The sequence below is a fragment of the Camellia sinensis genome, chromosome 14 (genome assembly GCF_055761805.1).
Source record: "Camellia sinensis isolate YWXY chromosome 14, ASM5576180v1, whole genome shotgun sequence".
In the NCBI taxonomy this organism is placed as follows: Eukaryota; Viridiplantae; Streptophyta; class Magnoliopsida; order Ericales; family Theaceae; genus Camellia; species Camellia sinensis.
This window is the reverse complement of record NC_138974.1, coordinates 98,995,766-99,023,090: the sequence shown is the minus strand read 5'-3', so window position 1 is coordinate 99,023,090 and position 27,325 is coordinate 98,995,766. Positions and strand designations below refer to the sequence as shown.

Here is a 27,325-nt window from a genome sequence, read left to right as displayed (position 1 = left end):
CTTTTATGGTTTCTATATAAGTGCTTTTACACATCTATTAAACATTTTCTCTTGTATTGTTTGGATTTTCAGAGTGCTTCAGATATGGTTTTGGCATATGACAATTTTGCTACAATTGTTGCGGTAAGCTTTTCTTATTTCATCTTGATGAGTAGGAATTTTATTTCCTTGGCATGTTTGTCTTCTTGAAGTCAGAAAAAATCTCATGGTTTCAATCATCTCAAGAATGAGTCATATCCAAGCAGGCTGTTGCAGAGGGAAGAGCTATATACAATAACACAAAGCAGTTTATCCGATGCATGATATCTTCGAACATTGGTGAAGTTGTTTGTATTTTTGTGGCAGCTGTACTTGGAATACCTTAAACTCTTGTTCCTGTGAGTATATTTGCTTACAGAATATGATCTTTTGTTTAATTCACTCTTATTTGTTGAAGTGTACATGTAAATGACTCGTCTGATTAGTTCTTGTTTTCAACATAAAAGTTGGTGGCATGGCATGCATATTTTTGTGTGTGAAAACTTGAACATAATTTATCATAAATTTAGCCATATACGGAGACTATTGCTTGGTGCTATGGCATACATTGGCTGTCAAGCATGACATTGTGAGTTGGAGTTTAAGGGCAGCCGCCTATGCAAATAATGGCAGAAAATAGGTCTGTATTTAGTCCACCATTCCCAGCACCTTGCATTGGCATGACCATTACTGGGTTCTCCTATTTAGGTTTCAGTATAAAAATGCATGATGCTTGATTATCTGCTATGCGCTCATGGTCCCTTGTGTAGAAAGTTTACCTTACCATGACCAAACTGGTGACAGTGGCGATGATGCATTTGTGAGGTGTAAGGGGCGTAATGGTTGTTGCAACCAGAGCTGTGAAATTTCACACTTCTCATATAATTTTGCGAAAACTTAACGATACACATGTTTTTATTTCAGAATCATATTTGTTTAGGTTTAAAATGGTTTTTTTTGGGGATTTAGTATAGTTTTTATCCAATGTATGCACTGAATTTTGTACTTTTTTTTAGAGTCTCTGCGAAGAAAGTTCACATTTTTCACTCAGCATTTAATGATTTCATCCGTGATACATTTATAATGCACCACTTTACTGTTATTTGTTTTGTTATTAATAGTTTTAGACTAGTGATATTATGTTGTGTTTCAAATTTGCAGGTTACATATGTTTAATAAATAAATATGAATACAATTAATAAAATCATATGATTCATATTTTTCAAGTTATAAAAGTAAACCAAGCCAAACCAAGTCTTAAATTCCAATAAATGGAGTCAGTTACATGAATTTTTTTTTTCCATTCGACTTTATCCAAGGCCATATAGTTAGTCAAATTAAGGAGATTCATATCTCTATTTACTACACTAGCTCACGTCAATCTAGGTCTGCTTCTTCCCCTAGCACTTCCATCTACCGTCACTGTATCTCATCTCTTTACTACTGCCTCTATTGGTCGCTGTTGTATATGACCAAACCATCGGTCTGCTTCTTCCCCTAACACTTCCATCTACCATCATTGTATCGCAACTCTTTACTACTGCCTTTGTTGGTTTCCGTTGTATATGACCAAACCATCTTAATCTATTTTCCCTCAACTTATAAAACTTACAAGTTAGAACTACATACAAAAATAATGTTCAATAAATAAAAAACAGAAGCTGATAGAAGAGAAAATGCGCAAAAATGTGTTGGCCGTTGTTATGTAACAATAGTAACGGCCGTGAAATTCAATAATACCTCTATAGCAGCCATAATGAGTAGTGGTAACTGCCCATACAGTTAGGGAATAGCATTACGTAACGATTACGACCTATTTTTAGAACACTAACTGTGACATAAATAAAATAAATTCATCCATATACTTAAAAGCTATGTCCTCATTCTATTTTCAAATATGTTATTTTATTGGATATTTTTATGTTTCCTTGATGCCATAGCGAAGTAAAGTTGAGTGATTGATTTTTCTCTTCCAGGTCCAGCTGCTCTGGGTAAATTTAGTTACTGACGGATTGCCTGCCTCTGCTATTGGTTTTAATAAGCCAGACTGTGATGTGATGAAGGCTAAACCTCGTAAGGTAATCAAATCTATGTCCTTTATAACTTTGTGGTCTTCTGCTATTTGATTACTTTTAGTCACTTTTAACCATTCCGTATAATACAATTTACAACTGAACTATGATATTTGTTTTTGTTAAATTAATTTGATCACTATGTGGCTGCTAATGTGTGGTGCTTGTAAAAGGCACAAAAAAAAAATAGAGAGTTGAAACCTTACAACCATTTGAATTAGAAAAGGATGTTGTAAGAGTCTGAACCTTTGTTGCTTTTCTCTCCTTGGTAACTTGATGAAGCATAAGTTTGATCTAAGAAGCATGGATACGGAGACAGGATGCAGGGATTCTAAAAATTTAGGATACGGACACAGAAAATATGGGAAAAAGATATTTTTATACATTTTTATTCACTATGTATAAAAATATAAGTTTAGGATACATAGATTTGAGAGATATCGATGTATATGTGGGCGTATTTTTATTTTTTTTCTACTTTTCTCCTCAAATCAGCTTTCTAAAATTATAAGAAAAATCTACGAAGGTGTTCTGAGTATCCAATCACAGGGCATGTGTCCATGAAGTATCTCCAACGTATCCTACAGAAAAAGTAATAATTAAAAACATTAACACGCTACATGGTGTGTCAGACACATGGACATGTGTGTACCCACCATGTCGGTGCCTCTTAGAGTTTGATTAATTTTTCTTCGTTTACGAATTATGTAAAATCCATACACATGGACATGTGTGTACCCACCATGTCGGTGCCTCTTAGAGTTTGATTAACTTTTCTTCGTTTACGAATTATGTAAAATCCATTGGTGCTTCAAGATGGCAGAATATGTCCCGATGATAATAGGGTTTTACAATAGATAATTTTATTTAGACCTATGTTTCAATGGTTTATGCTATCTATTGTCTTTAAAAAATTCAAAATTTTATAGAATTGTATGATTGTTGGTCTTTGAAGGAAATTGTTTGATTTTAGATAGCACTTGTGGAAAGTTTTTATTTTTATTTTTCTATTTTTTGTGAACTGTTCCTGCAATGTTAAGAGATGTGATTGATTTATTTATTTTTGAAAAGTGAAAAATAGACACTGTAAGCATCTGTCTATTATGCATCATAAACAAAACAAAACTTTTGGTTAATGCTAGTATTGGACCTTCCATTGTGTTTGGTATCAAGAATTGTGTTACATGGGCTTGTCACATTACCCCCGTGTTCGGACCATGAAAGATGATATAGTATAGGCGAAAGTGTGGACACTGATACTGTTACCAATGGAAGAAGAGGGGAACAGAATGAAACATGGTCAAAGAGAAAATTTCATTACATGGTTGGAATTTATCATTTTTGGAGCTGGAAACCTAGGTTGAATAGGTTGCCAAAGGCAATCATAGTTGTGATGGTGATCTAGACTTCTCCATACAGGTGCAGCTATAAGAAAATGTTTGAACTATAAATAATTTATTGGCAAAATTTACAAACAAAAGCTCGAGTTTTCTATGTTTTTAAATAATATAATTTATTGTTTATATAGCAAAATAACCTCTAATATTATATATGCTTATGACTTCTCAGCCACCATTAAGTGAGTCTGTAATACTAACACCAAATCTGAACAGGCTGACACTTAACTTTGTCCTTGTATCCCAATATTGTCCTCGTATCCCAAGCTTTTGAATTAGAAAGATTATACTATTAGATTTGCACTCACATGTGTTTAGTTGTGGTTTTGTGAAAACATCCATATTGTTTATACGTCGTTTTCATATTGTTTTGATTTTTTGGTGAAAACAGTTTTCATGTTGTTTCCTAAAAACTGGGTTGCTTTTAGAAAATTTTCCTGGAAAATAGTTTGCCAATTTTTCTTTGTTTCTTGGAAAATGTAAACTGATAGCAACAAACGAACACAACCAATCATGCCTATAGGTATCCTTGTACATGTAAAATAGCTGAAATGACTCACTTGGTTTTCCTCTATTTAGATGAACAACCTTAAATGCGCTCAATGTTCTTTTTGACATGGAGAATAGAGGAAGTTAAATTTACAAAAAGTTGAAAATTTCTTGTGGAGAAACTAACTCTTTATCTAGGTTGACTTTATCAAGGTCAACATGGAATTGTAGAAATGATTTATAAATTTCATATGGTAGGAAATATGATACGGATGCGAGACACAGATATGACATGATACAAAGACAACACCATGATAATTTTCCAAGAAATAGCATACAACACTACCAAGGACGCAACAAAAAATAAATATATATTGAAAAAAAATAAAAATTTCTTTCATTTTTTATACTGAAATACATATATCTTTTGTTAGCTAAACAATAAAAACCACTTTTCACATTCTACATATTAGAAAAGAAGTGCGAACAAAAAGTTCAAATATCTTTTTTAGAATGTTCAATTCACAAAAAAATTGGAAGGCTTTGTTCCTAAAATTTAAAAAATTTGAAAGAGGGGGATTAAGTTATATATCCACATTGTTTTTATTTTATTATTGGATCCCAAGTAATTTTCTTCAAACTTGCAGTGTGTTTTGTGTGTGTCTAAGCAATGGACATGTGTGTCTCCCAAATGTTCGAAGTGTGTTTGGTTTAAAAAAAAAAAATATGTTGGACAGGTTTGGATAAAAAATATGTAGGACAGGTTTGGATGAGTGGCTCACATGTATCGGGGAGTATGCAATGAGTGTTGATGTCCGACGTCCATCATTTTATTACGAGTGTCCATGCTCTTAGGTCATAAGAGTTAAAAGTATTTAGCCTATCGCCTTAACTTTAAAAAAATAATAATAATAATAATAAAGGAAATGTGTTATAGCTGTTTCAGCAAGAAGCTGGTGGGGTGCATTTTAATTGTGAAAGATTTTCCCAATTCTGTTTTGAGCATGGAAGAGCTTTGACATGATTGCAGTTCCAAGTGTTTGAGTTGAGAAGTTGAATACCTTAAATTATTTCCTGGTAAAGTCTAAAACCATCCTATTTTCATGTCTTTTACAAAAATTACACTTGTAAAGTCACCTCTATTAACTAAAATCTAATTGAAGAGTAAATTTATTTGTTGATGGTACCTTCTAGTGGATTGTCTTAAGAAATATGTTGTAGCATATTAGTGTTGGAATACATACTCGTATCAAGTTCTTCCACAAATTTAAGATGTGAACTCGTGCCACACAAGAGGTTGCACTTTGTATAATATATGCATTAGTACGGTTGAAAACTTGTTGCATACTAAAAAGTTCTGAAATTTATCTTTTTATATTTTTATTCTTGGTGCATTCTTCTTCTGTATACGAACTCGGTGGATCTGCTCTAACCCTCAAAAATAGGAAGAAAAGAAAAGAAGAGGGGGTGGGAGGTGGGGTGGGTTTGATACCCCCAGCCTCCATTTGTTTAAAAGGATATGTGAGGGTACGAAAAGTTTTGTGTTAAATTTTTTCTTAATAGTGGGCCATTTTCTGGGCAGTAGGGTTCATGGCGACTGCTGCTAGGGTATGGTATGTGCTCTGATGCCATGTGAATTTACAAACAATATGTGTATTATCTCCATAAACAACGATTACAAGCTCTAAATATATATACCAAGAATTAAATACTAATTAGGAAACAATAATTAAACGCACTAATCTCCCCTCAAAATAATATTACAGTTTCCACAATTCCATAATGATGGTTCTTTGTTTCTTGTATAATTCATTGAATTGTGAATCTAGTAGTGCGTTCAAGTGTTTTTTTTTTCTTAGAAAGGGAAAAACTTTCTTATTTCTATGATTTTACTTTTTTGTTTGTTTGAATGTGCAGGTTAATGAAGCTGTTGTCAGTGGTTGGCTATTCTTTCGTTATCTAGTTATTGGAGGTATAGTCTGTTAGCACTTCTTTGTTTTTCACCTTGTGGTCCAATTTGCAGAATGCTTCTTACAGCATATCCATGAGAGAAATTTGGACGAGTATTTCACATGTTCACTATTCAAGTTTTGCAAAGATCAATAGCAGGAGGTTGATTTTAGTTCAATTTTTTGAACTGTTGTATGACTGAATTATTTGGTTTTTGTAGCTTATGTTGGACTTGCCACCATTGCGGGATTCATATGGTGGTTTGTTTTTGCTGATAGTGGGCCTAAATTACCATATGTTGAATTGGTAAGTTGTATCTCATATTAGACTACTGTGTGATATTTGCTGCGTTTGTTTTTGGTTTTGTATGACATCAGACCATGCTTTTGAAAGTCGCCAACTTTATAAACTCAACAAAATTTGACTTCAGATTAGTGTGGATAGAACTACATACAGGCAAAACGAGGCGATGGCACCCTTGAGTTCACTAATTTCACCCACATATATATTTCTGTACATACATGAAAGATGAGAAATACGTTGTTTTCCATTATTGGCCTCTCGTGTTTTTTAATTTTTTAACAAAATTTGTTTAGTGGCCTCTTCCAGTCCCTTATATCTTGTAGGTGCTCCACTGATTCTATTTTTTGTGTTGATAAATTTTGAAATTATCATTGGGTTTCCTAATTAATAACTACCTACATTGGTTAATTATGATTTGTGCCTTTCTCTATCTTCTCTATGTTTTTATGGATATAAACTATTAATACAATACATATATATACACACATGCTACTCTGTTTCAAAGGGTTTGGCTGAATGGTTGGGTTGAGGAAGGGGTTGAAGGGTACGTCAATTTGGCCCCTCCCAATATAAATCCTGGTTCCACCCTTGCACATTAGATGTCTTAATATAAACAGATCCAAATTCAAAGAAATACATTTTGGAAGAATAGTGAAATATTTGACCAAATTTCGGAAAATCCAGACTTAGAATTTAGACAGAAATGTCTTGAGTTTTATTTTATTCTAATTTAAATTCAAGCTAAATCCAATAGAAAATTCAGCTCTAGATATTTAAGAATTTAATTCCCACTTTAATCCATGAAGTTGGAAATTCAGGAAATATCAGATTAGGATTGATTTCAAAATTGGCTATGTTAGAGACTTGTCCCACGTTGCTTCTCTAAGCCGTCCAAGCTTGGTTCATGTGGCCTAGAGGTTTCTTCACCTATAATTAATTAATTTTGAGCTAGATGTCTCCAAATTTGTTACAGGCTGACTGAAAAAATGTGGTTAACCTTGCATCAGTGTCCCTATTATGAGTTGATTTATCGGTTATAACATATTAAAGCGATGGTCTACAAATTTGAGGACAAGTTTATGTTCACACTTGGCTTGACAATAGTAAATGGAATTGCTTCACTTTCTTCTTTTTGGCTTCCCTTTATATAATTTCTAATGGGCAAATTACATATACCTCCATCGAGGTTTACCTAAATTATAGATACCCCCCTCAGGTTTCGAAAATTACAGATACCCCCCTGAGGTTTATATTTTCATAACAAATTGCTCCCTGAGGTTTATATTTTCATAACAATTTACCCCCTAATTTGTTATGCAAATAGTACCTTCAGGGGGGTATCTGTAATTTTTCAAACCTCAGGGGGTATCTATAATTTTGCTAAACCTCGAGGGGGTATATGTAATTTGCCCATTTCTAATTGTCAATATATTTGTATTTGATCTTTCAAATTGCTATGACTTTACATCTAGCTGTGAAAATATTCTAGCTGCCGTCTGGGCTGTGTGTCTTTCAGTTTCTATTCAGAACCAAATTATACAATAAGCAGCTATGTAGAGCTACGAAGCGTGTGTACGGGTATGTGTATTGGTACGATACCGGTGAGAGTCGATATGGTAAAATCTAAAAAAGGTAGGGTACAAGTACAGTTAGGTCCGTTTGTAAAAACATATTTTTATTTTTGATTTTGAGTAATGTAATACAAAAATTAGTTTAATGCTTTAGTTTGTTAAGAAGAACCAACTTACAATTTAATGGCAAAAAGTAAAGGTATAAACAAAAATTACATGTCATTATATTAAATAACTTACAAGTCATAACTTAGTTTTAAAATCATGCTAAGCTTAAAAAAAGAACAAATAAATAATGTCTAATGAAACTAATTTTACCTCTATATAGAACAAAATATTGTTTTGATTAAGGTATGGTATGGCTTCAGTACATACTAGGTGTGTCTGGGGTACAGCAAAAACTAAGAAAAAAAAATTTGGTACATTTTTCGTGTACAATATGCATGAAGAAGTACCATACGAAGTACAAATACCCATGGTTGACAGAATCATATGATTCACGATTCGATTCATACGATTAGATACAAGTTTCAAAAAAAAAAAGATTCGAATTGTGCTGTTGAATCAGAAATTGATTGAATCGTACGATTCAATTTACGATTCACTATGATTCATTTTGATTCACTACGATTCACTACGATTCAGTTCTATTTTTATTTTTGTTTACATAATGCATGAAACGACGTCATTTTCGCCAAACTATGAAGATATATTGAAGAGATACATGGTACAGGTACAATATGTTTGTCGAAATACCCATGTTGCATAGATACAGAGTAATATAAATAGAATTTTCGATTCTGCAAGTTTAAAAAATGGTTTGTTCTAATGAATGTATCATTTAGTCTTTTACATGATGGAATTAAATGGAAATTTTAAATTTGGTTTGAACTTAATTATTATTATTATTATTTTTAAAAGGACTCTGCTAACACTTCATATGTCTTTTTTTCAACAATAAGCATTCAGCATTTTATTGTTGATCCCATGATCTGCATTGACAATGGTTTGATTTTCTGTTCAACAAAATTATTAGTTGTGCATGCCCCTAAATTATCCTTTTTCTACACTAACATTTTGTACTACACTATCTCAGATGAATTTTGACACTTGTTCACAAGGGATACAAGTTATCCATGTAGTATATTCAATGATCGGCACCCATCAACTGTGTCAATGACAGTGCTTGTTGTTGTTGAGATGTTCAATGCATTGAATAATCTCAGTGAAAATCAATCTCTCCTGTAAGTATTCACTTGAACCTCAAACTTCATCTCAACTTTGATACTGTCTCTGTCCCCAAATCGATTCATTTGAATGCTGAATGTGTGACATGTAAAAACATGGTTATAGCTAGTTTCTTGGATTTCCATCTTCTTCCCATAAGGTACTGTATAAAATCAAATTAGGGAAGAATAAAGATTTTTAATTTTTCACTAATACAAGTGGCCATGAAACACTTTTAAAGGTGATAGATTTGGAATACTGCTTTTCATTAAGATACTACTTCTTGGCTTCTCAGAAGTGCAGCAAACTAAACTGCATGAAGAATACCATTGAAAATAGTGTTTGCAAAGCAAAGTGTAGTTTAAAGGCTTTGAAAGAACAAAATTGACCACTTGTAAATTTGGTTGTTCTGTTTCTCCTAAATATATATATATATATATATATATTTAAATAAACAAAAATAAAATAAAATCTCAACTGTTCATTTGACCCAATGTTTCCACAACCAAGCACATTCACACTTGCAGGTCTGAAGACTCTGCACACATACAATGCCAAAACTTCCATCCTTTCAATTGGCCTATTTTAATGCAGTTGAGATGCTGAAATCCTCAGACTCCCTTCCAAATGTAAACAATTTTCTTCAAATCGGGAAGTTTATTGTTGGAATTCTGTTTGTTCTTTGTACTATATATTTATAGATAGAAGGTGCAGAGATCAAGGCTTTCTTTAAAATTCCTGCTGTATTTGTTGACCAATGATAGGTTCAGAGTCAGCTATGTTAACCATCTTTTATAATTTCAAGCTACTATTATAAGTGAAAGTCATATTTTTGTCTTTCATTCTCAGTTGTAGATGTTGTTGTTTGAAAAAGAAAATAAATAAATACCACTAACCTGTACTTTATTTTTAGTGTTATCCCGCCCTGGAGTAATCTGTGGCTTGTTGGTTCAATTGTACTGACCATGCTCCTTCATATTCTTATCTTGTACGTGCGACCTCTGTCTATTCTTTTTTCCGTAAGTGATTTATCTTCTACTTCTATCTATTTACTGCAATTTCTTTTTTATGATTCGACTTTTTTGCCCCCTTACATGAGGTTGTTAATTAAAATATTTGAATTTTGTGCTGCAGGTGACGCCATTGTCTTGGGCTGAGTGGATTGTTGTTTTGTATCTTTCATTTCCTGTAAGTAGTTTGATTACATTCCTTGTTTGCTGATGTTCATATTCTCTCTTTGAGTATCGGCGCTTATTATCTTGCCATGTTGGTACATTTTCTGCTTCTTTATGATATTGTTAAAATTAATAGACAAATGACATGAATTGCTACTTTTTTCTTGTTATTGATAGAGAGTGGTATTCTCTGCCCCTGTCAAATGTGTTGCACATGTGTACCTGATTACTGCATTTCACTATTGTGGGTTAGTTTCCCTTGGAATGTAGGTGTTTGGTGTAGCTTATAAGCTGCTTTTATCACCTTTTAACTTATATTAAGTTAAAAATGAGTATTTGGTGTAGCTTAATGGGATCGACTTATGGCTTAACACAGCCTATTTTGGCCCCAAATAAGCTGTTTATTGCAACCACCGAAAGAGGTGCTTCTCAGCTTATAGTTTATGCAGAAAGCTGTGTTAATGGGTGAAATTATTTAAACATCCCTTGGATTTTGCAAGAATTACAGCTATGCCACTATATGAATACCCCAACCATTCATTTCACTGCTTCTCTCCCTCATGACTCTCTCTCTCTCTCTCTCTCTACTCATTTTCTTTGATTCTTTCGACTTGGCAACATGACCTGCTGACAACTACCGAAGATGGGTAATGATCGGCCGACAACTTTTGAAGATGGGTGACGACAATCAGATATGTGTAACGAAGGCAACTCGTTGCCTAGATGACAAGCACCTGAACTTGTTGATGATTTTGGCTCAGTTCTTTACTATCTTTGATCCCTTTGCTACAGATTTGGGTTTGATGATTTTGGATCACAACCACCAATTAGATTTCAATTTTGATTTGTACTTTGCTTTCTACGATGGTGGTTGTTAATCTGTAGCAATTTATGGAAGAATCCAATCCACAATTTAGGGTTTTTGTAATGATTTTGAGAAGAAAAAAATCCAATTTACGGATTAGGGTTTTGTGCAGTTCATGATGCTCTAGTCATGGAACAACGGGAATTCAATCGATGTTAAATCAAACCCAAAAACCATTGCGTACATGTATAATACATGTCACGACCCGAACCCGCCCCTATGGGTTAAGGCCATAACCGGCCAGTAATCACGAGATTACCTACGGCCACAAACCAAATAAGACAAAACTCATCAGAGTAAAGGGGCCAAACGGAAGCAAATTTAAAACTTTATCCATAGAGTTGTGCTTATATGCACATCATAACATTCCACATTTACATATGTTAATAAGAAAGTATAGTAGCATAAGATTCTGTACAGACAGCATCATTCAAATCTAAGTCAGCCAACCAAAACTATACACAGACGTATACCAAAGTCCTCGCCAACATGACGAAAATACACAGAATGGCAAAAGGGCGAAGACGTGTCTCGTGCGTGAGACGCAAGGGCTGACTCTTCAAAACTTTGGTTGTTCCATACAGACTTCACTGAGGCTGGGTCTGGACCTCTCTTGGCTCACCTACAAACACATGAATGAGCGTGAGCGAAAGCCCAGTGAACAATATCAAATAAAGAATATACATTGGAATAATATACCTCAAACGGCCTTGGGCCCAGTTTATATTTCTAACTAATACACACATACATAGACATATGTAAGTTAGGTAACTGCGGTTCCAAACACATCATACGGCCTCGGGCCCAATTCATTAGTATCATTCAGGTCAAACTGGCCTTTGGCCCATTCATACATTCATGTCAAACTGTTATTCGTGTCAAACTATCATTCGTGTCAAACTGGCCTTTGGCCCATTCATTTATTCATGTCGAAACGGCCTCTGGCCCATTCATTTATTCATGTCGAAACGGCCTCTGGCCCATTCATTCATTCTTGTCAGAACGGCCTCTGGCCCATCCATTCGTTCTTGTCAAAACGGCCTCTGGCCCATCCATTCGTTCTTGTCAAAACGGCCTCTAGCCCATCCATTAATTCTTGTTAGAACGGCCTCTGGCCCATCCATTCGCTCTTGTCAAAACGGCCTCTGGCCACTACAAGAAAATCAGGTTTTAGCAGCGTTTTTTATTGCAGCGGCCTAAAAAATGCTGCTACAGATGGGCTATTGTAGCGGTTATTAACCACAACTAAAAATTAAATTTTTAGTAACATTTTTTACCTAAAACGCTGCAATATATTTTTTAATAATGACGGTTTGTACACAACCGTTACTAAAAAGCCAATCAAAATAGAGGCCCGCCAAATTGAACTCTGATTTCGCGCGAAATCAGATTTTTTTTTCGTGAGGAGTGGATAACATATCAGAATTTCAGTCCAAAAAAAAAAAATAAAATCGTTCAACTCATCTAAAACTGTGCCCTAGTCCAGCACCCCTGTTTGGCGAAGCATCAGAGCTCATCCTCCCCCGCGGCGACGTATCGGCGTTCATCCTTCCCCGCAGCATTCATCATCGTCCCACTGTGATTTCAAGGTCAGTTTGCTTTCTCTGTCTCTGTTTCTCTTTCTCTATCCCTTTCTTTCTTCTTGTCTCTCGGTTTATCTCTCTGCCATTCTCCCTTTCTTCTACTATCTCTGTCTATGTTTTTCCTATACTGTCTTCGGTCAAGTTTGGGTCAATGAAATTCATTGTTAATCTACGACTTGCCACTCCATTCAGTGCTTCTAATATCTCCAAAACTTCTCTACTTTGAAGGATTTCATGATCATCTTGAATGATTTTGATTTGGAAAAATAATTTAGAAAATAGAAAAAAAAAATTGTTGGTATTCAATATATGTATGTACTGACCCCGACCTAGATTTCCATGTGCCGAGTCACACATCAGAAATCTACAAGGGGCAATGAACCCAAACGACATCCCTTGACTAGCCCCTTTGGGAAGCAATGAGCCCAGAGGACATCCCTTGACTATCTGTTTTGGGGAATTCCCATGGTTGTTGTTATATATCTATTAAATAGATGCGTATGATATTAGAGAACTTTTAAATATAAAATGCTAACACTATATGTTGATAATCAGTTCATGTATAGTATGTTCAATGAAAATTTGAAGAAGATTGAGATTAACCAGTAGTATGTTCAACAAAAATTCAAAGATTGAGATTAACGGGCCATAGAGATCAACCCAATCACTATAACACCTTGGGAGATTATCCCATTTAATTACCTCCATTAAGGAGAGTCAAGGGGAAAAATAAACCAAGAAAAAAGAAAAAGGAAATAAAATTAAGAATGATAAAAAAGAGAATATTGAGGAGAATGCATCACCACTAAGTCAACTGCAACAGAGAGTTTGTAGAAGCACTTAACATGGAATAACTTATAGCAGCCAAAACCACTGTTTTTCTCAAACAAAAAAAGTTACAATTTTGCACAAAGAGTTTTCTTTCTGGAACAACAATGGTGGCATAAATGATACTCATGTACATATATCTCCTTATATTATTATTTGAAAAAGTGAACCCACTAGATGTTTCCATTAACATATAAATATTAAGTTCAACTTTTGTCTTCTTGAGGTTAGGGATGTTTTGTGGGTGCTACGGCTTGTCATGTCCTGATGTATATATTGCATAACCACTTTTAGTTCTTCAAGCACTTGCAATAATTGGTCATAGAAATTATGGTCTGTTTGGAAATCAACTTTTTAGTGCCTATTTAGTTAAAATATGAGGTGAAAAAAATTAGTGTTTGGGAATGATTTTGACTTCTACACAAAAACATGCAAATAGTAGAGAGAATGGAAGGAATTTTTGACCTTTTTTATGATTTTATGATTTTTTTTTGTGACTTTTTAGCTAAGCCAAACAATCCCTTAGAACCATATTTCTTTCTGTCACCAAGGCACTCTTATTTGTGAGTTGGCATAATAGGGGGAAATTTTACTCAAATCAGGGGGAAAGTTTATAGTCAAATATTTTATTTTTGTTTGAAAATTTATATTCAAACAATACAAATATTCAAATTTTTTCTAGTGTGCTTTCTGGTGTGTCCTGCAACTAGTCTGAATTCTTGGCTTCTCAACTCTGTGTGTTAAACTCTGTTATGCATGACTGTAAGGGTGGGAGGTAGTGTTAATAGTAAGGGGGTTGTGGCTTGTGGTTGGCTTTTGCTGTTCTGCACTGGTCTGCTGTCATTGATGCTTTGGGTACATTTAGATGTGCAATGGGGCTGCTCCTAGTGTACTGGTGGCACAACTAGGTTTCATTGTTTGTGAGTTATCCATTAGGCTGTTTGAGAGTTATCCATTTGGGAGACTTGAGCAGCTTTTTGATTTCTTCCGAATGATGTCATTTTATTTTACCACGGTCGGTAACTATTTTTGCACTATGGTATGTTATTTATGCCATCTTGAGCTGTGAATCTCTGCTATGTTGTGAGCTTTGATTGAAATTAGTGTTGGAATCTGTTGCTGCAGGATTGGAATGTTAGTTTTTGAGGATAATGTTAATTGTTTATTGGTTTATTACTTCTTCGTTTCATGTATCTGCGAACAAAAAATATTAATTTTTTGGGAGGGGAAGCACTTAATTAGTGACTTTCTTGTGAATTAATTTTGTTGATATTGGTTGTGCTAAACATTTAATATTACAAGTTAAGTTGTTTCTGTTTAGTGTCTAGAACTTGATGATGTTGATGTCATCTATTCCTATACAATTCTCTTTCACATCAGTGTCTGCTTGTTATCATTTACTTTGGTGTTACTTGTCACACGCATAAATGGTGCTGTAGAAGAATGTGATTTAACTGACGAAAAAAGAGCGAGATTAGAAATGAACTATGCATGCAGTACTTGAAGTTCTTTGAGAGTTTGATATATATTGTTGGACCCATTCGCTAATAGCTTTAGCTTTGCAGCTGATTGTTTTCTTGACACATTATTAACTATGAAACACAGATACTAAAAAAACTATACGTGTACATTGTATACATTACGTGAGTAGAATGCTGCATGTTATAATTACTCAAATAAAAGCTGAATCCCTAATCTGGACACCAATCGATGTGCCACAAGTTTAGTGTGGATTACTTTTTCAATGTTATTGTTTTCCCTTTAATTCATAAAAAATTTATGTACTAAGGTAGAATTGTAGTATTTTCTTAGAAATAGTGTATTATACTAGAGATTTTTCTTATCTATTATGTAATACTTAAATTTAATCATGGAGTTTAAACCATATAATGTATTGTACAAGAGATTTTTCGTAACCTTCAACAACCAAACTTTCATTATGTATTTGCATGTGCACGTGAAAGACAGCAAAAAATCATAACCAAACCAAACTAAGCCTTATGTTCCATCAAATGGAGTCGACAGGGTAAAAAAAATCATAACTCAAAAAAATTAAAATGCTACATAAATTGTGAAAATGAAATTGAAGAAAACAAATAAAAAAAAAATGAAACGTATCAAATATAAAATAGTTCAATTTTAGGAAAAGATATACATGAAAAGTCATATACAAATAATTCAATTATGTGTACCTACACTAAATTGTGTAGTGCTTTTTTATATTAGTATAGATAACTCTTTATATAATATATTTAACTTTTCATTTTGTTTCATGGTACTTCAATTTAGTTAATTATCAATGGATAAGAGTTGGATGAAGAAGAGTAGATTGTCAAGAGATTATATGCAAGGGATTAAAGAATTTTTAGAGTTTGCTTCTCACAATGTATCTAATGATGGAACAATTTCATGTCCATGTATGAGATGTGTGAATTCATACATGTTGACTTTAGAAGTTGTACATGATCACTTGGTATCCTATGGAATTAGTCCGGGTTATAATTGTTGGTATCTTCACGGGGAAATTATGTCTGCAACGACTTCTAGTAGAACTAGTCAAAGCCATGAAGAAATACGACCTGAGTATGGTGATATACGTGACATGTTGCGGGACGTGTTTCCCATGCACACCCAAAATATAGATGAATATGCAGAAGAAAGTAATTTACTAGAACCATCTGATCAAGGTCCAAGCATGCAACGACCTCAAGAAGATCCTAATGAAGAGGCACAAAAATTTTACGACTTACTGAAAGATGCTGAGAAGCCTTTGTATGAAGGGTGCAAGAATTTTAGCAAGTTGTCAGCAATTGTGCATCTGTATCACTTGAAATGTCTTAATGGATGGAGCAACCACTCATTCACAATGTTGCTTCAAATTTTGAGAGACATGCTTCCTTCAGATGCAAATTTGCCGAAAGCCTCTTATGATGCCAAGAAGATTATTAAGGATTTAGGTCTCGGTTATGAAAAGATTCACGCTTGTCCTAATGATTGTATGTTATTTTGGAAAGAACATGCAAATGATGAAGTGTGTCATTGTGGTGCTTCAAGGTGGGCAACAAATGAGAATGATTTGCAGCATAATATGAGTACTTCATCTAAAAAGAGAAAGAAAAAGGCTGCAAAGGTTTTACGGTGGTTTCCCTTGAAGCCTCGATTGCAGAGGTTGTTCATGTCTTCAAAAACAGCTGCTTATATGAAATGGCATGCTGAAGGTCGTACAAATGATGGCATAATGAGGCATCCTGCCGATTCTATGGCTTGGAAAACATTCGACTCTCAATATGTAGATTTTTCCTTTGACTCCCGCAATGTCAGGTTGGGGTTGGCAGCAGATGGATTTAACCCTTATGGGAATATGAGTACTAGTTATAGTATATGGCCGGTCATATTGGTCCCATATAATTTGCCTCCATGGATGTGCATGAAAAGATCTTCTTTCATCCTATCATTGCTTATTCCTGGTCCGAGCTCCCCTTCGAATGACATAGATGTGTATATGCAGCCTTTAGTTGAAGAATTGAAGGAATTATGGGATGTTGGAGTACAAACTTATGATATATCTTCCAAAGAGAACTTTCAAATGCATGCAGCTCTAATGTGGACTATAAATGACTTTCCCGCATATGGTGATTTGTCTGGTTGGAATACCAAGGGTGCTCTTGCATGTCCTTCTTGTAATTATGAGACTCATTCTCGATGGTTAAAACATGGAGGGAAATATTGTTTTATGGGCCATAGGCGTTTCTTGGATAAAGATCATAGATTTCGTAAAGATAGAGCATCATTTGATGGCAAACAAGAAATAGAATCAGCTCCTGATATACTATCTGGCTTTGAGATCATGATGCAAACAGAAGACCTTGATTACAAATTTGGGAAGACAAAGGCAAATGAAAAAAACAAAAAAAGAAAGAAACAAGCGGATGGTGATGAGACACAACCATGGAAGAAAAGAAGTATATTTTTTACATTGTCATATTGGGCAAATCAAAAATTGCGTCACAATCTTGATGTGATGCATATAGAGAAAAATGTGATTGATAATGTATATGGAACATTGTTGAATTTAGATGGGAAGACAAAGGATAACTTGAAGGCACGTCTTGACTTACAAGAGATGGGTATAAGACGTGAACTTCACCCACAAAAGATCAGTTCCAATAAGACATATTTGCCTCCAGCTTGCTTCTCAATGATTTTAAAAGAGAAAGATGACTTCTTGAAAGTTTTGAAAGGGGTAAAAGTCCCAGATGGTTATGCTTCAAATATTTCACGTTGTATTCAACTTAGACAGCGTAAGATTATAGGTTTGAAGAGTCATGATGGTCATATTTTGATGCAGCAACTTCTTCCTATCGCATTACGAGGAACATTACCAAAAAAAGTCGCTTCACCTCTAATTGAGTTATCTTGTTTCTTTAGGGAAATATGTTCCAAAGTCTTGCAAGTGGAAGAGCTTGACCGACTTGCATCTCGAATTGTACTGACTTTATGCAATTTGGAGAGAATCTTCCCTCCCTCCTTTTTTACTGTTATGGTGCATTTAGTCGTCCATTTGGCCACTGAGGCTAAAATTGCTGGCCCAGTTCACTATAGATGGATGTATCCCATTGAGAGGTTAGGTGTGACAACTTGTATCCATTTGTGTTTTTAATCCACATCACAATGACATCCAATTTAGTCGATCTATAATCATGCTGTTTTTCATGTAGGTATCTCCAACGACTAAAATCTTATGTTCGTAATAAAGCCCATCCAGAGGGCTCTATTGCAGAAGGATACATAGCTGAAGAGTGTTTAATATTTTGTTCGCGGTATTTGGAATCTATTGAAACTGTATTCAATCGACCCTTAAGAAATGTGGAAGATTCTACAGGGGCAATAATGAATATCGAACTTGATCAAAAGTCATGGATACAAGCACATCGTTATGTGCTATTTAACAATGATGAAATTCAACCATATCGGATGTAAGCAATATTTATGAGTTATGGTATATAAATAAGTTTGAGTTTCCCATTTTAATACTTGCAATAGTAACACAAGTTAGGAATAAACATACAGAGAACACAAGGAGCATATAAAGAGACAAAGTCGTCCGCGTCGTCTAACTGATGAAGTTCTTAATAAGATGCATATGGAAAAGTTTTGTGAGTGGTTTCGATCATATGTAAGTATGTAGCTATTAAATAATACTATTATCATATATAATTTTTAGCATAGAGATTAATGTAATCATTTTAATGGATTATATAATATATCAGGTTGTAGCTATGGATGACACAAGAAAGCAACAACTTGCTGATGAAATCAAGTGGCTTGCCCAAGGCCCAAACACTCTAGCTAGACGATTCAAACGATATGTTGTTAATGGTTTTAAGTTCCGAATTAAAAATTACGAGGAGACGAAGAAAACTCAGAATAGTGGGGTTTGTGTGGCCACTGAAGGAGGCACCATGTATTATGGTGTTTTAATTGATATCATTGAGCTGAATTATTTTGACAAGTTGAAATATGTACTATTCAAATGCAATTGGGCTGATGTGAACACAAGTAGAGGCTACAAGATAGATGAATATGGTTTTAACCTTGTAAATTTTTCACATTTGATACATACTGGAGAACGGTTAAATGATGAACCATTTGTCTTGTCATCTCAAGCAACACAAGTTTATTATGTGGGAGATGTAAGGCATGAAAATTGGTTGGTTGTTGTTAAAACAAAAGCGAGGGATGTGTTTGATGTTGGTACTACTGAATTAGGTGATGGTGATGTTGACAATTACTATGATAACGAGCCGTATAATATGATAGTTGAAGACACTCATGTGGATGCGAATGAAAACCTCAATTGGGCTAGAAATGATACTGATGGAACGACAATCAATATACCACTTCCACTTGATAACCAACTGATCGATGAAGATGATTTAGATGAGGATGTCTAGCTATTGAGTTCAACTAGTTTGATTTTAATTTATTTATTCTCATGTTAATCTTTGAAACATGATTTGGTTTTGAATATAAATTTCAAATTTCTTAGTTTCATATATGTATGGCAACCCGTGTTTTTTATTTTAATGTTTGTTGTTAAATATAGCTATGATAGGCTTGGACTGTCAAATCAGCATCTTGACACTATGTTTTTTTGCTCTCTCTGGTTTTAACTTTTAGTGGGCGAATCTAGGTATATCATATCTTGAGAAGAAAGAAGTCTGCATTCGTCCAAGAGAGGTGAGTATAGTCATGTATGTCCGCACCTGTCTGAATGTAGTACTATTATTGTGTCATGTGATGTTTAATGAACTAAGGAGTTTACTAACAACACTTGGGATGATGTGGATGTGTTGGAGCCTCTTTCTTACAGAGCAGTTTAATGTGTTGCCTCTGGGCATCTGCACCATAATGCTGGTGCTGTGCTTGCCTAACCTGAACTATGTACTGTCCGATTTTGATATGATTACATTCAGCCTGCTCAAAATTCTAGTCAAATTATTGTGCTCAAACTATCCCTAGGGATTTTTAAGGCATTAATGATAGGCCAAATCAATTTTTTATTGTGTTCTTCAGTGGCTAGATTTTAATTACGATCCTTTTTTTTTTTTTTAAATGCTTTTCTAAGGTTTTAAATTTTAATATTATGAATTCCTATAAGAAATTAAATATGTTGAAGGTAGCACTGAATACTTATCTGAATTAAGTAATATAAGTAACTCAGTCAATGACATTGTACATCATCTTCAACAGGTTTTAGTCTGCCTTGGCTAAGGTTACTGTCTAGCTAATTTCTGTTTCTTTCTGATCTGTCCCTGTGTTGTTTGATCTGTGTTACTGTGGTCTGGTGTGAGATCCGAGTTGTTGTGGTATGCTTCTGGGATGGTTTTCAAGGCAACAGTTCGGGTGCTAGTTTGTAAGGTAGAAGACTGCTAGTGTGGTAAGGCCGCTGTTTCTACTGGAATACTAGGCCCCAGTTTGGGTGTGCATTAGCTTCAGGCTGCAGAGTTCTAAGTTTGCATTGGTGCTTCTAGTCTGCTAGTAGCAGGTTTGTTGTGTTTCAGTTCTGGGCTAGTTTTCAAGGAACCAGTTCAGGTGCTGGTTTGTAAGGTAGAAGTCTGCTAGTGTGCATAAGGCTGCTGTTTCTGCTGGAATATTAGGCACCAGTTTTGAGTGTGCATTACCATCAGGCAGAGAGTTCTTAGCTTGTGGTTCAGGTTGCTGGTTCTGTTTCCTTAGTTGTCTACTGCTGGTCTTTAAGGCACCAGTTCTGTTTCCTTAGTTGTCTACTGCTGGTTTCTTTGCTATTGTAGTGAACCTCTGCTACTGCAGGATGGTGCTTCGTGGTGATTATTTGCTGCTGTATGCAATAGAGGTTTCTTTGCTACTGAGGTGAGTACTGGTTTGTTGAGTGTTGTCCTGATATGTTTAGTGGTGATCCTTGGTGCTGCTGAGTGCAATGTTGTAGTGATGGCCTTTGGCTTTGGGGTGATAGAGTACTAATTGAGTACTGTTTTTGCTGATGAAATCTCAATGCAACAGAGGTTTTTGCTACTGTGGTGAATCTCTGCTGCTGCTGCTGTATGGCTTGCTTTGCTGCTGTCTGCTCTGTTTGGTCTCTTGTAGTGGTTGGTCTGCTTAGGTTTGTTGGTCTGCTCAATTTTGTTTACTGGTTGGTGGCTGCTCAGTTAATGTATTCTGTTTTAGTGGTCGGTCTGATTATGATAGGCTGGGCTTTTTGGCATCGAAAAAAAAAATAAATAAATAATATAAGTAACCTTAATTAAGCCAAGAAAGGAAAATGTATGGACAGATATATTTTTGTTTTATTTTTTTTATGCATTTTGCTTTTGGCTTTGTTTTAGTCTGATGAAATAGGATGAGTGGCCAAATTTCTCTAAGTTATCTTGTGGTATTTGTTCTTGTGTAGGAAAGTCCAGAGCAAGAGATGCTGCATTAAATGCCGTTCAATCACCTTTATTAGATATTGGCATAGAGAAGGCCACTAGAATTGTCTGGAACATAACTGCTGGTAGTGATTTAACTTTGTTTGAGGTCTCTCTCTCTCTCTCTCTCTCTCTCTCTCTCTCATCATATGCATGGGTTTGATCTGTGTAGTTAACATTTGCAGATCCCTGTTTACCTCATATTTTGTTTGGGCATCTTCTGAATATAACCATTGGTGGTTACAATTATGATCTAATTGAGAGTGAACTTGTACAACTTCCGAGACATAAATATATATATACATGCACATACATATTTGTATACATGTATTGCAGCCTATGTAAATTCCTACACCATTTATTTATTTATTTAGTAAATAATGACTACATTAATTAGCATCAAGGGGATGCCATCCATGTACATCAAAAGAGCCTATGAGAGAGCCCTCAGTTTTTATAAATTTTTTTTAAATGACCAAAAGGTCCCACAAAAAGGAATATTACTTACAAATAAGGTATTGGTCCCAGGTTAGGCCCCACATTTGCCACTTAAAGTACCTTGAGGATTTTCTCAATGTTCACCAATTTTACATGAACAGAACAGAGGCAAATTCTTATGTTTAACCTTGTCATGCTATATTTGCTTTTGTTGAACCTTGTCATGCTATGTTCTTTATCCGCATGCATGTCTCTTTATCTATCTTACTGATCACACCTTGATTCATACTTTGAACCTAAATGGTTAGTATTATTGGTGAAGAAAGGCACAAAATGTGTACAGTTTTGCTTGGCTTCAGTGTTTAAATGTTATGGTCTGTGAAAATATTGATTAGTTCATGGTTAGTTAATTGATTTGGCCTATCATTAATGCCAAATAACATTGACTCATGAAACAATAGCAATAATGATTACCCAAACCCTAAATTTAGGTATATTGACTGACTGAGTTAGCTACTTGACAGTATGATAGCCATAATTAGACCCATAGACAAATCTTTCTGGTGATAATGATTCAAGTTTATAAAAAGTATTATGGCATAAACAATAGTCGTGCTGTCCAGCCACACTTATTCCCTTTTTTTTTTTTTCAAACTTCATTCAGCAAATGTGGTTCCAGTTCAATATGTGGTCCCCCAGTTTCTAGGACTGGTAAATGTCTTTGTGATCAAGGGATGTTGGACATGGGTATGGTTGTAAAACTGATGAACCTGAAAAGAATGCATGCTGAATCAGTTCCATTAACAGTGGACAAACATTGAGATAGTGAACATATCCCGTGGCTGTCAGTGGACAAACTTGAGTGGCTCCCATGGTGAGAGCATGTCGCCGCATGCCAACAGGGAGACGGACTGGGGAACGGCTCCTCGTGGGGCCTTCCCAGGAGTCGAACAGTGGCAAATTCAGAAATATGGACAACTGAATGTAAGATAAGCTGTCTTCAGTTTTTTGTGTTTTGTAAACTCAACTTTTATTAAGGCCCGTATGGGCATTACTACAGGCAAGGAATGGCTGTGCAGCTCAATTGGGTAACATTGGGGTGAAGCAGACTTAGGCTTTGCCCAATTGGTGCACCCTCCGAGGAATTGAATGAGTTCCTTTTAGCAAAATAGCAAGAATTGCTTTTGTTAGACTTTATTAACTTTTTGTGTTCTATTTCCCTATGTAGCCCAAAAAAAAAAAACACGAAGAATACAAGTCAAAATTAGATCAGCAAAGCTAGCATACCTGCCTTGGAATAACAAGGTAGTAATCCTCAAATGAAGGAACATTTGTGTATCCAACATAATCTCCAATAAGATTTGCTCGTAAGAAATTATCATTGGATGTTACTGTTCTATTCCCAGGGCCCACAATCACGTCCTGTAAGAGAGCATATTGTGTACCTAAAACAGATTAAATGTCTTGTGTTAATCTTGTGTACTTGCCATGATCATTACATAACAAATTCAGACTCACAATGTTTAGGATGATACCAATTATAATATCCATTCCATAAGGGGTACACATGTGCCTTTGGAAGAGAGATTATTATAAGATTCCATGGAATAGTTACCTTTCAAAGTTCCACAGATTTTATATATATAACCAGGTTATATATTAATATTTCTAATAACCAAAACTATGGAAGAGGAGACAAATATAACATATCACTGACCTCTTTTCCATGTTTTGCAATGCATCCATTAGGGCCTAATGTCACCACAGCCCACTGACAGTGTTTTGCCAAAAAATCAAGAGCAGACTCAGGATTGGCACCTTCTTCACCCCTACAACCGTGCCAAGACAATCAAACACCATTTACTAGAGACTGCACCCTTAGTTGAGAACCAATGAACTTACAATCATTTTGCCCCTCCACAAATACCACAGTGCAGCAAAAGGAAACACATCCCATATTTTCCATTCCAAGATTCTAAATTTATACCCAATCCACCATTGTAACAGATCTGTTCCTCTTTCCATGCATTATTTACAGAAAATCTCCGTAGAAGTAGAAAAAGAAAATAATCTTGCGAGGTGTATATGAGCTTTTCCTATGGCTTATGTTCTCTAATATCTTTAGTATACTATGATAAATGCTCATTTAATTTGATTAATATCTTTGTGTTTGATTAATTACATCTATTGTTTATCTAGCAGATATGGCAAAGAAACGATTTAGAACTTGCAATCTTGAGAAGGAGTCCCAAAATAAGCAATCAAATAGCTCTTCACAACCTAGCCAGTCAAATAACTGTTCACAGCCTAGCCAACCAAATAACCCTTCACAGCTTAACGCACCAAGTGGAACTTCACAATCTAGTCACTCAATTGGCTCTCCACAGATGGACTGGCCAAATAGAACTTCACAACCTAGTCGTTCAAATGCCTCTTTACAGCTTAATCGGCCAAATGAAACTTCACAGCCTAGTCGATCAAATGGCTCTTCACAACCTAGTTGGTCACATCCCTCCTCACATGCTCCATCACATGTTCCACATCCTCAACCTCAAGAATCAGAGGTTAACCCTCAGTTTGAAGATGATTTAGATGAGGACTGGTTAAGGGAAGAAGAAATGCAACGTACAGGTATTATTAGATTTTGAACTAAAACACAAATTAGAAGTCACCCTTAACTTCCATGATATATATCATTGTTGTATTGTAATAGATGAATCGACCAAGCGAAACACGCGGGGAATTACACGTATGGTTGAAGTGTGGAATTTGACTCCAGAAGAACGCATTATGCTCACCTTCAACAAGGATTTGCAGGCTGTTTCTACAGAGGGTGGTATATTCAGTCGCTTCATAGGCACCATTGCTAGGAAGCCACACTTATGCCCAATTAAGTACAAGAATTGGCATGAAGTGCCAGATCAGTATAAAGAAGATTGTTGGAATATTATCGAGGTAATTTTCTAACTACAAGTATTTTGTGATAATTCTACTACAGTGGTAAAGAAAATTGTTGATAGGATTGTCTAAAAGTTCCTTTCCTATATTAGGATATAGGTGTCGTCTAGAAGTAAGAAGTATGAAATTAGTGTGGTTCATTATCTCCATGTAAAAATATGAGAATTAGGCAAAGAAATGCACAAATTTAGTTTATATTATTGTATTGATAATTTTAAGAATGTTCATAACATGAAAAACCATACAATTGTAGTCCAAGTTTGCCATTCCTCAAGATGAGAGAAGGGATATGATTAGGCATCGAACATTGAAGTCAATGGGAGAGAAATGGAGAAATTGGAAATGTAGTTTAAAAGCAAAGTACTATGATGAGACAAAGACAGCAGCACAGATAGTAGCTACTGCACCTTTAACAGTTAACCGTGAGCACTATGCTGACCTTGTCGCGTATTGGTTTTCAAAGGAAGGACAGGTATGCATAGATGTATGTTTTCTATCAAATAATACAATGTCATTATATCATTTTTTTTTTAACATATTGTTATGCATTTATGAGTGAAGGAACTTAGTGCAACCAATAAGGAAAGCAGGCGAGAGCAAACAAGTGCACATACGGGAGGATCTAAAACTTATGCACAACATGCATATGATATGGTATTTCAAACTTCATTCGTTCTTTCAGCTTTTTGAATTTGGTTAGCGCATTATATTATGAATTTATTCTCAAACGATATGATTGTCACATAGGAGCAAAAAGATAAGATTGCACTAGATCGAGCAAAATTATATATACCGCTTCACAAAAGGAAAGATGGGACACCAGTCAATGAAGCAGCAGCTACAAAAATTGTATGCCCATTTAATAAGTTACATTTTCAAAATTCTAATGTATTTGTGGCAAACAATCACTCTCGCTTTTTGTCGTCTTATTTTTTTCCCCCCATTTATGCTACAGGAAAAACTAGAAGCTTTGATGAGCTCACAACCAAGCAGCTCCGAAGGAAATGTTGGTGGACGTATATCTTGGTCACCAAATGATATTTATTCTCAAGTGATGGGTAAAGAGCATCATGGTCGTGTTCGAGGTTTAGGATTTGGGCCTACTCCTTCCAAGCATGGCTTCATGTGCAATAATTTTGACCACTTAAGAATGGTTTCTGATGAAGAGAGAATGAGAGACAAAGACACTATAATTGAGTTGAAGGAACAACTAAAAACTCAAGGTGATCAGTTACAAACTCAAGGTATTCAGTTGCAAGCTCAAGATGCTGTAATAAACTCTTTAAAAGAGCAAGTAGCATTTTTGATGAGTCAGAGACATAGTTCTAGTGGTTTGCAGGTATAACTACATATAACATATTCTTTTATATGATGTATTTATCATATGTTATCATTTTCTAAATTTATGCATACTTATGTAAATTTTATTGTATAAATTAGGCGACAGATGGATGTAGTGGCATTCCGGACCAAGCTTCTCCACGAACACATCAAAGATCCTCTTTTCAGAGTCATGAAATGCAACCTTCTAATCGAGGTAAATCATCATTACAATACACATACATTGACACAAATTTAGAACCACTGTTAATGACTTCTTTACCAATAAATTGTTAGTTAGTTAGTTTGGACGAAATTGGGGTTTGATAGGTTGACTTCTCTACTTTGCTTCCTTTATTGGCATCCGTAAAAATACCAAACAAACCAATGAAATAGAGAATTGGGCAAAAATTGAACAAATTTGAATATCAGCAACGTATCAAACTGTAATATACAATTAAAAATAGACCCTTAGATGTTGCTAGTGGTTGCTTGATTTGGTGGCTGCTACTAATGTTTGGCTTGATGATCTTCAACTTCATTGTAATCTTAATTTTTTTATATGTAAACCATATACTTACCAAAATAAAATAAAATAAGACTTGTCGAGAATTATTTGTTGTCTAAATTTTCTTTATAGATTTTAAAATTGAAAATGATACTTATACTCATTCAATTATTTTTATTGCAGGAAATAAGATAATATGAAGTATCAAACAATGGACGTCATTTCTCGATTTGAACATTTTTCATGGAGATCTTTATAAAATGGTGTCACGAGTAATACTTTTGAGTACTATTGTTATGTGACAAGTTTTTCTTTTGGATTATGGTGTGGGCTATTAGTTTGCTAGAAACATTGGATCTTTTTGTATTACAGGCTTATGTAATGAACCTTTTAATTAAGGTGTTTTGGATATTTTGGGATTATGAAAATGCAGACTCTTTCACCTTTTACAATTATTGAGCATTGAGCCATTAGAATAAAATAGTGTTGTTATAGATATATAATGTGAGCAGGGCTATGATGTCTGTTTTGATCATTTTGTAATCAAATTGTCCCTGTAATATGGCCTTTTGGGTTTTGTTTCTAGTTCCTTTTCTTGTTTGGATCTTTTCAATGTAATCAGGTTATGTTGCTCTTAGGTTTTTTTTTTGGAATTGTTTGCCTTGTTCTTGCCCTCA

At 34.9% G+C, this 27,325-nt stretch overlaps 2 protein-coding genes, 1 long non-coding RNA gene and 2 pseudogenes across 5 annotated transcripts in view; all 5 read left to right on the top strand.

Annotated features, from left to right (window-relative positions):
- The window catches only part of LOC145807203 (calcium-transporting ATPase 3, endoplasmic reticulum-type-like), a 241,058-nt pseudogene that overhangs the window by 80,122 nt on the left and 133,611 nt on the right, over positions 1–27,325 (top strand). The gene's annotated exons all lie outside the window — the stretch shown is intronic.
- Positions 1–27,325, top strand: part of LOC145807797 (uncharacterized) — a 53,407-nt pseudogene that overhangs the window by 19,888 nt on the left and 6,194 nt on the right. Inside the window, exons 2-9 of the transcript XR_014351185.1 lie at positions 73–123; positions 246–377; positions 1,995–2,096; positions 5,894–5,948; positions 6,147–6,232; positions 8,897–9,044; positions 9,941–10,046; positions 10,162–10,215. The product of XR_014351185.1 is annotated as an uncharacterized LOC145807797 (transcript). The remainder of the gene's footprint in view (positions 1–72; positions 124–245; positions 378–1,994; positions 2,097–5,893; positions 5,949–6,146; positions 6,233–8,896; positions 9,045–9,940; positions 10,047–10,161; positions 10,216–27,325) is intronic.
- Positions 15,778–19,582, top strand: LOC114277071 (uncharacterized). The gene is made up of 4 exons (XM_028218897.2): positions 15,778–18,101; positions 18,197–18,454; positions 18,549–18,654; positions 18,749–19,582. Exons 1-4 carry the CDS (start codon positions 15,778–15,780, stop codon positions 19,430–19,432), a joined length of 3,372 nt encoding a protein of 1,123 aa, XP_028074698.2. The 3' UTR covers positions 19,433–19,582.
- On the top strand, positions 20,232–21,533 carry LOC145807800 (uncharacterized). Its single transcript, XR_014351186.1, has 3 exons — positions 20,232–20,870; positions 21,021–21,120; positions 21,409–21,533. It is a non-coding gene; the product is annotated as an uncharacterized LOC145807800 (long non-coding RNA).
- On the top strand, positions 23,103–27,100 carry LOC145807798 (uncharacterized). Its single transcript, XM_082906676.1, has 9 exons — positions 23,103–23,167; positions 24,065–24,493; positions 24,576–24,817; positions 25,074–25,292; positions 25,382–25,474; positions 25,568–25,669; positions 25,776–26,159; positions 26,261–26,357; positions 26,832–27,100. The coding sequence occupies exons 2-9, from the start codon at positions 24,067–24,069 to the stop codon at positions 26,846–26,848; spliced, it is 1,581 nt and encodes a 526-aa protein (XP_082762802.1). The 5' UTR covers positions 23,103–23,167; positions 24,065–24,066; the 3' UTR covers positions 26,849–27,100.